At 44.9% G+C, this 17,059-nt stretch overlaps 1 protein-coding gene across 1 annotated transcript; it reads right to left on the minus strand.

The window, feature by feature from the left end:
* Positions 1 to 1,766: 1,766 nt before the first annotated feature.
* On the minus strand, positions 1,767 to 10,524 carry lhx1a (LIM homeobox 1a). Its single transcript, XM_030406358.1, has 5 exons — positions 10,355 to 10,524; positions 8,368 to 8,591; positions 7,338 to 7,621; positions 4,816 to 4,981; positions 1,767 to 3,765 (listed from the first exon to the last, which is right to left on the minus strand). The coding sequence occupies exons 1-5, from the start codon at positions 10,522 to 10,524 to the stop codon at positions 3,386 to 3,388; spliced, it is 1,224 nt and encodes a 407-aa protein (XP_030262218.1). The 3' UTR covers positions 1,767 to 3,385.
* Positions 10,525 to 17,059: the final 6,535 nt, after the last annotated feature.

Raw genomic sequence — 17,059 nt, forward strand, 5'->3', positions numbered from 1 at the left:
GTCCGCTTATCAGGCTGCTACATGACTGTGTATCACCCACTCGCTGAGTATTGAGCCAGGGAAATGTGGCTCAGCGATCAACCAGCCTGCTCCATTGATTAACAGCGTTTTCTCATTCCTGGCCAAGAAATTGGCTTCCCCCTACATGTGTCGTTTGTTTGAGAAGAAAAGAGGACCGGTGCCATGTGTGTGTGTGCTTACGCTCACTCCGAGGAGAGGGTACACTTCCAGCTGAGCCACTCTGCATTTAAAGCTAGCAGCCAAATGCTTCTCATATGGAGAAGGGCTCTAAAAAAACCCTTCTCATTTTGAACGCAAGTATCTCAGTGTTTGCCTGCTGGGCCTGATCTTCCTATTGGCTCAATATTTTGGCCCCTGTTGTACCCTAAAGTAAACCATTTTGTACACACACACCACCCTCCTTCTGCTAAGCATTTAACCCCCCCCCCGCATCACACACACATGCACATACAGTACACTTATTTTGGATCCCAGTGGGTGTGTGGGCTATTCAGACTTGCTGACTCAGAGATTTAAAATGTCATTTAAACCCTATTCTGTGCTGTTAAGACTTATTTTATTTTCCAGCATTAGACTACAAGGTCAGTTTGCACCAACAGCTGATGAGCAATCAATAGAAGATTTGAATGTAAAGAGCCGTGGCCCCGGGGGCGGTCAGTTGCCAGTGCATGGTGTTATCACAGGGGGGGGCTAAGCCCAGTGGCTCAACAGAGACCCATATCCTTCCACAGTCCCTCCACCCCCACCTTCCACCCCACCTCCCCAAGCTTGGTTAACTCTCAAGACCATGATTAATTCATGGTGGATTACAGTCTGGAGGCAGGGGAGAAAACGGGGATTGCATAGGGTCCTAAATGCACATTCAGGGTTTGGGAGATAAAGGTTCCCCCGGATTCATGCCACAATCCCAACGACTGACTCGTTTCCCTACAAGTATGAATAATTTTTTCATCCTCCCTGCAAAAGATCATGCCTCAGTGTTTGGGCTTCTTGATTATTATTATGACTATGTTCTTTGAAATAAGTTAGGAGATGTCCCTCTCAGCCGTCAGACCGCACCATGAACAGTAAGCTGCAGGGAATAATAATGTACGAGCGGGCTAATAAAAGCATAACAAGCAGGAGAGCTGTGGTCACGGCAATTTCATCATTGTCCTTCACAGTTGCACAGCTAACTGCGTATGATTAGTTGACGACCTCGAGTAACTGAAAGGAAGATTCTGAGGCCAGAGCCAAAGTGGTCTGGGAAAGAAGTGGCATCAGCATAAGTTGTGAATTCACTCCCCCTTGTGTTGACTGCAGCAAGCAATCCACTTAATGCCTTAAGTGAAATCAGCAGAAAAGTTTTTTTTTGTTGTAGTTCTGTTTGTCTATGAATTGCTCTTCAAGTCATCATGATGTGGTGCAACGTTGCGGCATGTAGGAAAAGAGAAAAGCTTTTGCTGACATTTTAAGATGAGCATCACAAAACTCAGACTGCCGAGCATGACTGTGGCTTGTTTCCACAACTTGTACTTTTTGACAACTGCCGTTCAATTTCTTGTCTTTGAAGTACATTAATCAAAATTTAAAAAATGTTTACATGTCATCATATATGCAAAGGCCAATCATTTCACACTTCATGTAAATGGAAAATATGATGCCTACAGAGAGCCCTGTGATATACACCTGCACTGGGACCATTAAATACATGATACACTGTAATGTAAGGCAGATAGCTGCTCCAAAGAAAATATGTTCATTAGTATATTTTCTAATTTTATTAGAAACACATTTTTGTCAACATGTTGTATTTATACAGTGAATGGTCTAATATGCACTGGAGGTCACATAAGCTTAGGTTTATTGGAACAATAAAAGACATACCATGAGGGCTTGAAATTCAAAGAGATGTAGCAGCTACTAGCTGCATATTTGACCATCAACTTTTAATAGTTTGGATTTTTCTCCATAGAAGACACAAAAATAAAACCTGTCTAAGTATGTCATATTAACAATTTTATGAATGTATTGTCAGCAGACTAAAAAATTAAGAATTCAATTACTCCTTTTAACACTTACATTTTGTCTCAACACATTCTGCAGATGATGGTGCAAAGCACTTTAACAGTATTTGTGCTATTTATTTTTTTTTAATTTGGCAAATGTCTACTTATGTTTTTATCATTTTTTCAACCTTTTTTTTGTAAACAACATCTTGTACAAACTAGCACAGTGAACCACAACCCCAGCAAATTTGTTTTTATCTCCATACAATATAAATGAAATCAATACAAAAGTTTGGTTGGTTGCTTGGAACATTTTTATATGGATCGAGAGGTTCTAAAACATGGTTTTCGAGACTTCTGGACTCCTGAATTAAATAGATTACGTAAACAGTTGACTGTTCTAAGTCCCATTTAGAACCCCAGTAGAAGATTTTTAGAAGGTAGACTTCATTTCAACATTTCAAGTTCACTTCCACTTTAAATAAAGGGTTTGCAATCCGTAGAGGGTTTGTACTGTATGCCTTTTGAAGGCGGCCTTCTTCAGATTTGGTGGAAATTCTGAAAACAAGAAAAGAAAAAAACAAAAACAAACAAATAGTCCAGACAGAGGAAAAAAATGTCATTTCTTCTGGCCTTGTGTCAAAAAGGTTAAGTGTCAATATGGCAGAGCCTTGAGAGGCAAAGAGGTCTGAGGAGCTTCTGAATAAATCAAAGGGTCAAGTCTAGTGCCTCGAACAAAGTCTGAACGCCGCTCAGCTTTCCTACAGTGCCAGGTCAGCACACAACCAACCCTCGCCCCCTTTATTCTCTCTGTAAAGCTATTGAAGTCTTTGACAGTAGCTAATGATGTTTTTGTGTTCGGGACATACTCTAGGAGATTTCGAAAGGGTTGTTTTTTACCCCACCGGTGAGTGTTAGGGGGTTTGGTCGCTATGGCAGGCCACTGACAGGAGTCAGGTGGGTTGACAGGGTGCTGCAGAGGCCCAAAGAAAGATGTGGGGGGGCAGGGTGAATGGGGGCAGTTCAGCAGTCTTGCCCAGTCTTTTTTTTTCAAGTCCAGTTCTCGATGCGGGGGGGGGGGGGGGGGGGGGTGAAAGAAGCAATTGAAACACCCAAACACAATACTGAAGACAACTTTTTTTTAACATAACTTGTTATGCTTTCCCCACAAAAACAGATCACCAAATCAAATAGGAAAATAAATAAATAAATATGAAAACACCAAAAAAGAAAAAAGAAAAAAAGTGATTCAATGGCGTTGCCCTAACCCTGTCGATATCCGTGTCCCCGCTCTCAACCCCAGGCCCCAACACCGACAAACGTCACCACCCTCTGTTACCAAATCTCTCGCCAGTTAAGTCCGCTCTCTCAGAAAGCTACCACACAGTGCCCTCGTTCATTTCCGAGGGCGGGTGGGACAGGTGGTTGTTGTATCCGCTGCCATTCAGCGACAGTGAGGTAAAGGGTGGACTAGGGCCAAACACCTCAGAAGAGATGCTGTGTAGGGGCCCCGGGATCCCGGGCTCCGGGCTGGGAGAGTCCCCCGGGTGGTGGGACATGATATCGGAGAAGCGCTGCACATCACTGGAGGGGTGGTGGCCCGGCAGGGGGTGGTCCATACCTCCAAGGGGGGTGCCCGTGGGGCCTGAGGAGGGCACGAAGGGGAGATCAACTGGGGTCTGGGCCTGTGAAGATGGAGGCCCCTGAGGGAAGAAGTCATAGTTCCCTCCTGGGCCGTAGTATTCACTTTGATAATCTGCAGATCCAAGAGAAGAAGAAAGAAATCAACGTTAGGTCTGAGAACAATGGCGTGCAGAAATAATTCCGGAGACAGTGAGGAATTCATTGAATATACATTGCTTGGTTTGTATTAGAGAGGGAGAGAGACCCTCGCCGTACTACATTAGGCACAGAGCATGTTACACTTAAATCAAAACTGCAGTTGGGAGGGGAGAACAACGTGGCCACAAAATTAATTAAAATGGGGCCATTTCATCAGTGATTCTACCTACTGAGACCGAGTTTTTTTTTTTTTTTTTTTTCAGTTCAGCAGAATATTATTAGACATTTTGCTTCAGCAGAAAGGACAAAGGCCCGGGCACAAATCAAATGATCAGATATCTGAAAGCCTCTGAAGGAAGAGTGTGGTATGAAATCACACAGACGTAAACTAAATTCAAAACCTAAACTTAACTCACAGCTCGCTGATTTCCAAAAGCCTGTGGACAGACGACCCAGGCTGAATAATATGTCACAGCTGAATTTGTTAAAATAAAAAATAAAATGAGATCCTTATTGCTGAATATCCAAACTCGTCATAATGTTAAGCAAGAGCAGAAAAATCTTTTTATCATTATTATTCATAGAGACCTCACTTTAATTTCGTGCACTAAACTAACACTTCTGTCGTAAAAAGAAACCAAAAGTGTTCCGCTAAAACTTGGTTTCTATTTCTTTGAGCTGGCAGTGCCTTTATGCAGTCAACAAAGAGCTAAATAAAACCGCTTTATTTATCTATTGAACACCTTAGCGAGGTACAGATAAGATGGAACAGAACAATGAAGGAGCGCTGTTTAATGTCAGAGGGAAATCGAAACATAGAAAATAAATGATAATGGGAATAAGGACCATACAAGTTGGGATTTAAAATTTTGTTTTTAAAATATCTGACTGAAACTCGGAACAGTGAGAAGAAAAAAAGGAAGGAAGAAAAACTGCTGAAAGCGAAACATGAAAATAAATCGGGGACAGAGACATTGGACGACGAGTATACTTCTTTGGATTTGTAACTAAATCACACGCATACCTCCGTAGTATGAGAAGGGCCCGTTGGGGATTAGCTCCCCGGGCTCCAGCCGGTCCACCAGCGTCCTCATCCGCCTCGGGCTCCGGAAAAACGCGTGCCTCCGGGCGCCCAGCGCGCTCAGCTGCTTCATGCGCCTCTCTTTGGAACGTCGGTTCTGGAACCAGACCTGGACACACACACACACACACACGCACGCACGCACGCACATACACACAAACACACACGCATACGGGTCAGCTCGTGTCACTCAGCTAACACGCAGTGGGCTGCTGGCGCCATTTTGATTGCACGTCAATATTCTGTGTGGAAGATGGGCAGAGAGTGAAAAATGGAGGTGGTGGAGGAGCGCTGCGCTGCGCCGCGGTGTGATGGTGTGATGTAGGGGTTGCGGAAATGTGTGAATAAATATGTAAACAAACAAACAAAAAGTGGCACGTTGTGGATTTTTTTAAAATATGTAAATAAACCTGAGTGTGCGCACCCCCACCCCCCCACCCCCCGTACAAAAGGAGGTGTAATTAGGTGTCATATTTACCTTGGCACCTGCACCGCGTTGGCTTCTTATTAGAGTAAATAACCCAGCTCTGTATGTTTTGCGGCGTGCGTGATGAGCCGGTGCGTTAAATCCGCAAGGCTCTGCGGCGGAGAGGACTGCGCCCAATTATCGTTACAGAAGCGAGAGTCCCATCTAACCTCCCTAATGATCTTTTAACCCTCCATTTACTCCGACTGAAGGCTGCAGCAGCGGGGGCTTAAAATCTCCAATTAATACTTAATAGGAGGGTTGTTACCAATATATTACCGGGCTCTTGGAGGTTATCATTTCCTAATCTATAGGCCGGCTTCCTTTAATTACGCTCTTCCCTTTTCCCTCGCGCTCATACATATTAGATACCCCTACTCCACCACGTTCACTTCACCGCCATTAATCTGCTGTGCTAAACCTTTTTTACCTGTGCTCTGCCCTGCAGCCTGAGCCAAGTTAGGAAACTTCACTCGGAGAAAAGAACAAAAAAAAAAAAAAAAAAATCGCATTTATGGAAACCTGTTGGTGAGAGGCTCTGCTGTCCGACGGCGTCTGAGCCTCAGTGTTCTGCGTGCGCCTGCTTTGATTCTGATGTGAAATAATAACCGGCTTACGAATCTACGTTACAGTCAGTCCCTATCAGTACACTGGTGCGCCACATGTAATTATCGCTGCAAGAATTTTCAAATGTAGAAAATAGTCCCTCGTAACAACAACAACAACAACAATAATCGCAATAATGATAATAATATTAATAATAATAATAATAATAATAATAATAATAATAATATAATAATAATGATGATGATGTTGCTGATAATAATAATGATAATGATAATATTGATTATTATTATTATTATTATTATTATTATTATTAATAATAATAAAGTGCTGCTCTTTGTTTCAGTTAACGCGGCCCTGCTGTAATTCAGAGTTGTGAGGAGACAGGCTGAAGACCCTTGAAACAGATTTCTGTCCTTCCACTTGGCTGGAAATGCTCACAGCATGGCTAAATGTGGTCGCAAAACGTGATGGCTGCGCTGTGCCAGGACTCCCAGCGCTCCCAGCAGCCCACAGCCAGTTGGCGACTTTGCCCCGGCGCGAGCGCCAAGAATCAAAAATACCCATATAAATTACCCGTTTCTAAATCAACCTCGACCGTCAGCCAATCTTCGGCTTAATGAATTCAATGTGACCACGCAGTTTGAAGGGAAGAGGCCTCCTTGCAAGAGGGGTGAAGGATGTGAGAGGGGGGAGGTTGTTGGGTGCTGGGGGGAGGTGGTGTCTCTCTGATGGGATGAGGCCTGCGCGGTCACGGCCGTCTGGCAGCCTGGCAGGGACATTTTACCATAAAATATAAGCTGTTACATCACACCTTTTAATGGGTGCGTAACACCCTATAAAACAGAAAAGGCGCGAGCCCACCTCCTCAACCTGTGGGTGTCCCCTGAATATTATTTCCATAATATTTCACCCAGAACCAGAAGAGCCCGTCTGGATGATTTACTATTGACCCGTGTGTAAATTACAGGGATGGTGAAAGCGATAATTACAGTAGTGTTTTTGTTGAGGTCCTCGTGGCCCCCAGCTTGAGAAACACCCTCACTTAATAATAAATATGGGCGATTATATATCTCTGTATCTGTTGGAGATGGATGAGTGACTCAGTGGTGAGAGCAGTGAGCCCCCTGAACGCGCTGGAGCTGCTGCAGGACCTCAGCCCACTGACCAGGATACACTATGAGCTGCAGACAGCAGATAGCCCCGCATGTGTTCCTGTCATAGGCTACCATGTGAGCAAAACGTGTCATACCACGTTCACAACGTTTCAGCATTTTGGGAGTGGGACAGTGATTTTAAGTGTGTTTCTAACCATGTGGTTTTTGTGACTAAACCCAACCAGCGCATAGACGGAGCCCGGGAACAGTTCAAAAGTTGAATGAATCTTTGGATTTGCAGGAGAATTCCAGCTTGAATGCCAAATGTGTCCCTTTACCTGGATGACCCTCATGTTGAGGCCGGTCTCCTGGGCCAGCTGCTCCCTGATGTGTCTGGTGGGTTTGGGGGTGGCAGCGAACGCCGCCTTCAGCGTCTCCAGCTGCTTGGCCTTGATGGTGGTCCGCGGGCCGCGCCGCTTGCCTCCGAGGTTCTGGTCGTCATTCTCGTTATTAACCGTCTCCTTGTCGGACAGGGCGGCTATCTCCGTGTCCTTTAGGACCACGTCGTCCTGTAGCTGGTCTTGTGAGTCCGGCGATAAACTGGGATCGCTGCACGCCGTTACTGCAGAAACGACAGGTTGAAATCAGAATCAGTCGAGCAGTTCTCCAAAAATGGAATTACAGCAGCGATACACAGAAGAAAAAAAAAACAGCCAAACATCACAAAACGAATCATATAATAATTAATAATGATGATTTAATGTAATGTGTATTTATCACTGAGCGGTGATGAAGCGGTCAGCTGTCGGCGATGCAAATATATTATATTGTTGTCTTCAAAGTTTTTCCACATTAAAACATGTTATACAATGAGCTGGTGTGTGTGTGTGTGTGTGTGTGTGTGTGTGTGTGTGTGTGTGTGTGTGCTGCACCATTCACACCCATTCAAACACAGAGGTCTGACATTTATCTGACAAATAAAAACAGGCTGATGTGTTTTGCTGAGCGATCTGAAATTAAGTAAAAAAAAAATGCAAAAACAATGAATAAGTCCCCTGCGTCACAGTTTATGGAATAAAACTATATCATACTGACGTTACGAGCCCGGAAGAAGAGTGTAATGTTGAGAGCGAGTGAAAGGCTTCAGCTGGGAATGTGTTACATTTCAGGACAGATTGATCAATAGATGCTTTTTTGTTGAATTCTTTTCTCTGGGTGCCGTCTAAGTCCTGCTCATGGAAATGATGAAGCCACTGCGGGGCTGAACACATCACATCCATCACAATTTATCCCGCCTAACACACACACACACACACACACACACACACACACACACACACACACACACACGCAGGGCTCGCGCCATACCTGAGAGGAGGTTGGTGTCTTTTACACTAGCGTTGCTTAGGTAATCGTCTTTGCAGACGAATTTGTTCTCGTCTATGATGTAGAGCTCCTCGCCGGTGGAGAGCTGCTTGTTGCACATCATGCAGGTGAAGCAGTTGAGGTGAAACACTTTGCTCCGGGCTCTCCGGACCAGGTCGTTCGGAGAGATGCCCTGCGAACACCCGCCACACTTGGTGCCGAAACGCCTGCAGGAGGGAAAGCAGCAGAGATGAGTCCAGCTGTCAGAGATGTCTTTTACATAGAATGAATAAACATCCGGTCAGGTTCGGGGACACGGCGGAGACGCTTGGGACGAAACCACTAACATTTGAAAATTCTGCTGACAGGATTCAGTAAAGCTTGAAGTTAGAGTTTGATGGAAGAAAAATAAAAGACTTTATAACAGCTTCCAGAATTGAATTCACACTGTTATACATTTAAACAAATGAATGAACAGAAGGCTCTATAGATAGAGTCAGGAGAACAGTTTCATATGAGGACTTACACTCGGAACACACTCTGTAGGAGCTTTTTGGACCTTTTTCTGTTTCCAGACAATGAACCTTTACGCTCAGTCAATGGTGTTATGTTGGATGTAATACTACTACTACTACTACTACTACTACTACTACTAATAATAATAATAATATGATAATAATATATTAAAATGTACAATTCTATTTCTTTACTGTACGGGCAGCTAAAAATGATACATTTTAGACAAATAACGCTATAAATCCTGCTGATGGTAAATTAATATTCAGTGCATGAGATAAATATATTGCAACTTATTTTTGAAATAGTAACGTGATTTCCACTGCACACAATGTTCAGACTCGCTAAAGTGATTCTCTTTGATCTGATCTAATCACCATTTTATTTCTACATTTCAGAGCTTTTTTAATCTTCCGTATAAGACGTTTTACAGGGTGAACTCCAGTAAATACTCCGGTCCTATTACTCTAACACAGCAGGCTGCAGTGGAACACTAAATTACAGCCCTGCCATTGACTCCAGCCTTAAACAATGTGTATTGAGTGGGGTGCACTGCTTGTTGACAGCACGTCTGTGATTGCATTGTCTGCGGACTTGATCTTTTTAACTAGTTTACTATTCAAATCCACTTATCACGTCCTCCTCAGCCGGACTGTGTAAACACACCGGGCCGCGGCCGCTGTGGCCGGGGTTTGATCCTGCGCTCCCCGGCTGCTGCCTGCACGCAGTCAAATAAAAAAAACCAAACAACAAAAAAAAAAAAAACCCACAAACCCCAAAGTGTGATTTCCTCGATTTCCTAACAAACCGCCCCCTCTCCCCGCTGAGAGAGAGTGCACACGCGTTTAATGTGGCTGCCTTCTCTTTTGTTGTTGTTTAGCATAAGAATCCAAATTAACAAGCTTTTAATTACTCGCTCCTAATCAAAGCTTATCGCCTGCAAGTCCTCGTTCACGCCTACAGGCACGGACAGGTCGGGCTGTTCGCACATGTATCTATTATTTAGCCCTCACTGTAAATACAACTGAAATGCTGATTTATTTTTTAAATTAATAATGCTATTAAAAAATATATAAAACTTATTTTGTGAACTATTTTTCTGAGAGAAAAAGAAGAGGCAGTCTGGATCAGAATTCTGAATTTCTTCTTCTTTCCAGTGATTGATAAGCTTAATAGATAAGATTAATAGCGCAAAGCTAATTTGAAAGTTGTTTATAAAACTGAAATGTGATCTTCTCTCAATCTGATTAAAATAGTTTTTCATGTAGGTGTGATCTTTGGCCTAAAATAGATGTTTTCCAACTCTTTGTGCTGCACCATCACAGTCTGTGCTCCTATTTCAGTTTCTTTTGATTCTGTAATGTCCTGTTGACCTGCTGCCTCCAGCCCCTCACATCAAAGCAGACACATTAATAAAGAAAAAATGATGAAATTAAAATGTAAAATAATCAACGCATAAATGACCCGAGCTTACCTAAAGAAATCATTTTTGCAGTACAGTCTGCCCTCTCGAGAAAAACATTTCTCTGTCAAATTACATTTGCACTCGCAGCACTGCACGCACTTGACGTGCCAGGCTCTGTCCAACACGTTGAGCAGAAAGCGGTCCAGAATAGGCCTCTCGCAGCCGGCGCAGTGGACCATGGCTTTGGCTGGGCAACAACCCCGCAAACGAAGCGCACACACACAAACAAAATCAACAGCGCAGGGCGAGCATTGACCGAGTTATCTGCTTTCTCCCTCCCTGATTCGCCTGGAGCTCCCGGGTCAATGTGCGCGGAGAAGCCAGTCGATCAGGTGTCACCACAGATTTCTCCCTGCATGCGTAAAAAAGGCTCAGCGTCCAAAAAACCTACAGGAAGGGATGTGAACGCGTCCCCCTTTCTCTTTCTCTCTCTCTCTCTCTCGGGTGTAAAAAGCCAAAAGGCGAAGAAGAAATAAATCAGTCCTCTATTGAATCCGGGGCAAAACACGCGATTCAGCCGAGTGTAGATTTCAACACAGGAAGCTGTGGATCGGCTCAGAGAAGACCGGAGCCAGTTCGCTTGTCCCGGCGCTCTTGAAAGTGACGCATCGGCTGAGAGGAGCGTCTTGTGCCAGTCAGTACCGGGAGAGACGTCTAATAAAATGCTTTTAGGGCAGAGCTGTCACACAACAAGACACGCACGCCTATAAATAATTCAGTGCACTTTGACATGGCAGCGTATCCACTGTTCGGAACCCGGCGAGAAACAAAATCACACACCCAAAAGATAAAAAAAAGAGTGTTTTCCCCTCTCGCTCAGTCCGAAGATCCTGGATGTTTAGCTCGTGGCAGCGGGGGATGCTGGGATGCGCTGGCGGCTCCGGTAGTACTCAGTGTGTATGCTGGGATGCCCTCAGTCTCCAGTGCCGTGTGTATGCTGGGATGCGCTGGCTCTCCAGTACACTGTCTTGCTCCTAAACCTCCAGCCCAGCCTTATTCCCAGCCTCCTGACGTCAGGCCGCGCCCGGGCCAATCAGCTCTGCGCCATGCCAGAAACCATCAAGCCGCCCCATCATAACCCAGCGAGGGCTCTGCTTGCTATTTATGCCACACACTCAAGACACCAATTGTCAAGAATTTCCCTGCAAACTGTCATATGTTAGTGAATGTGTTTGGGAGAAGCAGCCGCGGCGGAGGTCGAGCAGCGCGGAGGGGAAAGACTTCACTTCTCAGCTGCTGAGCAAATTGTCTTCTGGGCATGAGGGGGGCATGAAGGAGGAATCTGAGCAGGTAGATACAGAGGCGTCTTCAGTAGAAAGAAGCCGGCGGCGGATATATTGCATGGCGTGAATGTTTATTCATGCAAAGTTACTTTGCGCCAGAAAATGACGCACATGTCGGGCATGTTTGTTTTGGGGTTTTTTTATGCGTAACTAGAAGCTTTTATTACCCATAAACCACCTGCACGTTTAATATAAATATGTAAGTGCCTGTTTTGGAGCGCATCATCAGTCCAGCTCCGTGTTTTGATTACACAGCAGAAAGCTTCAGAACTTCTGTGCGAACATCGGACTGAGAAGATGATGATGGGTTCCTGAGATGTGACGTTAACTGTTCTCGCGGTGCAACATTAGAGAGTGCCACGTGCCAATTTACTTTATCAGTGTTTCCTTGCGCAGCAGCATCTGTAGCACTCTTCTCTCTGCTGTGATGGAGAGGAAGCGCGGAAGTGAAAGACAGAAAGGCTCGAAAGTTGACAGCTCAGCGCGGCTCAGCCGGTCTGGGAGCTGCGGCCCAGACACCGCGGACGATTCATTTGGGAGGTCCAATTCACTTCAAGTCCACTTTAAGTGCTTAAATAACCCCACGAGCCTCACAGCCTGCCGGATTATTAGTCATTTCCCCTCAAAGAGATTCATCAAGTATTTCGTGTCGATGATTTACATCCTGCAGACTCGAACACTTCTGAGCGTCTATCCCCCCCCCCCCCCCTTTTTTTTTTCTCCTCAGTGAAGATAGATCGTGTAGTCTCGAAGCAAGACGACACAAAACAAGAGAACAACTAAACGAACACGTCAGGAGACGTGCATGTACCGGGAAAGCAGTTTGGAGTGATTCATCTTTGAATGGTTTGTTTGCACAAACTGCTCTGTTGTGGCCTGGTGATAGTTCAGTAAATGTAATCACAGTAGGGACTGTCGTATCCTTCTTTTTTTTGTCAAAAAACAGTAACAGAACGGCGCGTTTATCTCAGCAGAAGTGAGCAGGGACACCTCACCAATAGCCCGTCAGCATCCTCCTGCACATGGGCTGCTTCTCATGCAAAACGCCCGCCCGGCCCCGTCCAGCTGCCTCCCGGCGTCTGGGGAGCGCCCCTTCAACAGGACATGTGTTACTGGCGTGAAGAAAGAGAGAGATAAGGCTTCACAACAGACAGACTCCATCTCTTTTTTTGTTTGTTTCTTCTTTACCACCCGTTCAGCCTCGACATTTTCCTCTCGCTCTCCCTCAGTCTTCCTCTTCTCTTTCCCCTACCGTTTGTGTTCTCGGTGTGGTTATGGACGAAGCTTCTGAGCGCTTTCTGCTGAGCATCTGCTTGTGTTTCCATCATGAGGGACAGGGAGAAAGGGGTCATATGGAGGGGGGGGGGGGCAACCAGAGAGGCAACCAGCAATGAACAAACTCACGTTTTAGTGGTCTACAAAACTCTCTTTTCTTTTTTTCCTGCAGTAAAAGCTGCTGAACAGTGTAAAAATAACCGCAGAAAGCCTGCAGTCTGCAGCTCTCCCACTCCGCCGCCACACAAACTTGTGTATGCGGCATGTAAACAACAAACGTTGTTGTTATTTCTATGTGTAGAAGATGCCTTGATAGTCTGTCAGTGGGGATAATCTCTGCCTGATTTAGAATAAACCAGGGAGGAAAAAGGAGGCAGCTCACAGAGGCAGATTAATCCACGAATAGAAGGAAATCAAAATATAGGCTATGGGCTTAAAAATATCTCAACTCCCCTCCAGGCAAAGACACTATTAAATGCAAAAATGGTTTTAACCTTACCAGTGTAATCCCTCACCAGCAATAGATTTGATTCTCAGTCGCATTTTCATTCTGATGCAGAATGCAGAAGTTGCACATTAGAATTGTGGGAACGCGTGTGTGCTCAGGTTTTAGTTTTAGTTTCGTTCTGCTGTGACGTCAGAATGATCGGAGCCGGACCTGATGACCTGCACGAGGCCCGCTGAGGAAAATGAACATCGAAGCGATGACACCGTCTGAAAAATGAAAAAACACAAAATCCTAATTCGTCTGAAATGCATCTTTTTGTTGTGGCCTTCTAAGATGAATTACATTAGAAACACATTTATTTTATTTATTTTATTACGATTTACTTCCCTTCCTCCAAAGCCTGAGTTGTGACACTACAGGCCACAGTTACAGTAGAGCAGAGGGAGATCCTTTCACTCAGGGCCACAGCGCTGTAAAGAAGCCCAGGAGATTTGGGGTTTATGAAGTGCAGACAAGTGAACTGGTACACTGCGAGATAATTAATCTGAGATAATGAATGAGGCTGTGAAGATGCATGCAATCATTAATTCTAATCATGACACGTTTATTTGTCTCCCCTCTCTCCTCCAGGCTCAGTTAAGAGACACAATGTCACCACAACAATGTGTGAGGGGCACGGCGGGAGGAAGGAGAGGACTTTGGAAGTAAAGACTAAATGCTGAAGCGAGCAGGTGATTAGATAGGTAGAGAGAATGTGTTTCAAATATCAGAGGCAGACACTTCAGTCTGTTTCTTCCTCTACATGCTGTTTTCCGGGCTGTTCGGACTGTGGATGCCGGGCTGTGTGCAGCCGTGCCGGGCAGGCCGGGGAGGCTGCCGGGAGGACGAACCGTGACTTCGGTAACACACAGAGAAATATCACCCCCGACTGGAGCTTTGATCAACCGAGTGTACCGGGGAGGAGGCGGCGGGGGGCGGGGGGAGGGCGGGGTGCTGTTTGCGGACTGTCTCGCTGCAGGATTTCTTTTTTTTTTTTCTTTTCTTTTTTTTTTTTTTTTTGCAAAGGAATATTACAAACAGGCGCTGACATTCATAATTCATAATATGACGCATTGATCATTCTGGATTATGAATGTGTTTGTTTTTAGGAATAAACAGCCGAGTTTCTGTGAAACCGACTCAGTTAATATCATTTGTATAATTTTTCATCTCTATTCCTGCTTGGAAATCTTCCCCACGTGGACCGGGAGAATCTATTCGAAGGCGCAGCGGTCGCGAAAATGAATGAAAGACAAAAAGCTCACGAGGATTGCGACAAAAAAGTATATCTTTTTTTAATTTCATTTTGTTGTCAGTCGCTTTGAACAAAAGTGACTGCTAAATGTAAATCACGTGGAGTAACGAACAAAGACAATTGTCTTGATCACAAAACGCAGAAAACAAAAATGCATTTTCTCCGGAAAAAAAGGCATTTATTTTTTATGAAAACGATAACAAGCATGACATGCATCTGTGTTATTTAGAAGTTACATAATACGCTGAAAATGTAGTATTTGTACGTAATTTGCCCACCCACAGAAAGCTGATTAAACGAAGCGTAAATTGTGCGACTCATTAACACGAATCACATGCCTTCCTGGCTCCGCAGACTGCGTAAAAGGCGCGCACAACTTTGCCATCATATTTATAACGTGAGCGTAAGTGTGGAGAGGAGCGGCTGGGTGAAGGGGAGGATGGGGTGCCTTCGCTGCCCAGTCTGTCAATCATTCTTCACCGCATTATCACGCACTCCCAGGACCGAAATCCCACCCCTCCTTTTTCTATGCCTCCGTCCATCCATCCATCCACCCTGACGCGCGGTGCTCACGCAGCAGAAAAAGGCCCCATGGCTGACATGTCTGAAGAAATTGTGGTGTAACCCACATAACTGGGGGAGGCTGTGGCAGCTAACGCGACGCACGCAGATTCCCACAATCGACTGGCTGAGCTGTGTCCTCCCCTCACTCCTCCTCCTGCTCCTGTAGATCAGCAGCCAAACATATGCCGATGTGAACTCGACGTGGATTATTGAGCCAACAGCAACTCTACGCAAACATTTTCCAGACTTTCCAACTCCGGCCTGCACTGAGAGAAATCCAATGGGATTTATAGATCATCTCCCTACAGCTGTCCCTTCTCTGTCAGTCAACCCCCCACTCCACACGCACGCACGCACGCACGCACACACACACACACACACACACACGCACGCACAGACACACACACACACACACACACACACACACACACACACACACACACACACGTGATCCGACCTCCAGAACAGTCCACAGCTACAACCAGCACTGTCTGTGTGTTTTCTCAAGGAGATCATATCATTCAGTGAATTAGGCGCGTTGGGCTCCACCACAGTAACCCTCTGTGAGCCTGCGAGGTCACCCACAAACAAGGCCAGCACCACCACTACAGTCCCGCTCACTCCTCTAGGGGGCGAATTCAGCCCGAGCAAAGAGAGGGCTTACACAGGATGATACCATCTTTACTATTATTATTATTATTTATATTATTATTATTATTATTATTATTATTATTACTATGTGTTCCTTTACTCCAGTTTATTGCTGTTTTTCATTGTCAGAATAAAGTTCCAGAAGGCAACAGGGTCACCAAACAGTCCGAGGTCATCAAACTAAAACCAGACACATGCTTCAGTGTTACCAGGTCTATCTGTCTTTATTTGATTTGATTATGAGGTTTTTAAATCAAGTTTGATATGAAATATTCCTAAACGATCAAGCCTGTGGCCACTTTAACACGTCTCGTCATAGAATGTATTAATGACGAGCTCAAAAATGCGTTTAATGAATTCATTATTCTAGTTATTCTAAAGTGAATAGATATGCAAATAAATAGTCAATGTATTTCGTGTTTACGCCCAAATTGTGTTGTTTTATACGAGAAACAAAAACAAAACAAAACACGTGTGATTGTATTTTAAACCGAAGGAGACGCCACAATCCTCCGGCCGGAAACCATTCGAAAGCATGAGTCACGCAGGTAAAGGGACATTCTGTTGGTTAGCAGATTTTCACTCAACACCCGAATATATCAGCGGAACAAATCACAAATACAGCATCATATTTCCTTGAGAGCAGGTGGAGAACACTGACTGAACGCGGCGGGTTCCAACACATCCACTGTGAATCAGAACCAATAAACAAAACAACAACAAAAAGCCTCTTTTCATATGAACATGCTCCAAACAGAGTCACTGAGAGACGCACATCCATGCAGCCGCTGCCTCTAAAGCAGTTCCCCCAGTTCAGATTAATGGTACTCGGCGCTTATTCTGGAGTCGGGGTGAAAGGGCTAGGATCACTAATGATTATAATATAATGTGCGGGCGATAACCACTCCCTTTGAGATATTATCGCCCGCTGGCCAATGCTCTGGGGGACGGGCTGCACGGCTGCAGAGCGGCAGATAGCTGCTGCCGCTCTGCAGCCACCGCAGCGGATTTCTGCGCTCGGAAATAAAAAAAAAAAAAAAAAAAAGCCCGCAAGCATGGAGAGAGTGCTGGCCGTTGCTGATACCTGCATTAAAATATACATCAGAGCAGAGCAGACCGGCCCGTCAACGCTGCTTCACATCTGCTGTTTGAAAAAATAATAATAAAAATGTATTAATGACGAGCTGATGAAGATTCTT

Source organism: Sparus aurata, chromosome 2 (genome assembly GCF_900880675.1).
Source record: "Sparus aurata chromosome 2, fSpaAur1.1, whole genome shotgun sequence".
Classification (NCBI taxonomy): Eukaryota; Metazoa; Chordata; class Actinopteri; order Spariformes; family Sparidae; genus Sparus; species Sparus aurata.

Bases quoted from the DNA above. Each gene is read 5' to 3' on its own strand.
- lhx1a (XM_030406358.1), bottom strand. From the start codon at position 10,524: ATGGTCCACTGCGCCGGCTGCGAGAGGCCTATTCTGGACCGCTTTCTG. The intron at 4,982-7,337 runs GTAAAGGGACAC...GTGTGTGTCCAG, and splicing joins TCAACATGAGGGTCATCCAG to GTCTGGTTCCAGAACCGACG. The intron at 3,766-4,815 runs GTATGCGTGTGA...TTGGATCTGCAG, and splicing joins GCCCTTCTCATACTACGGAG to ATTATCAAAGTGAATACTAC.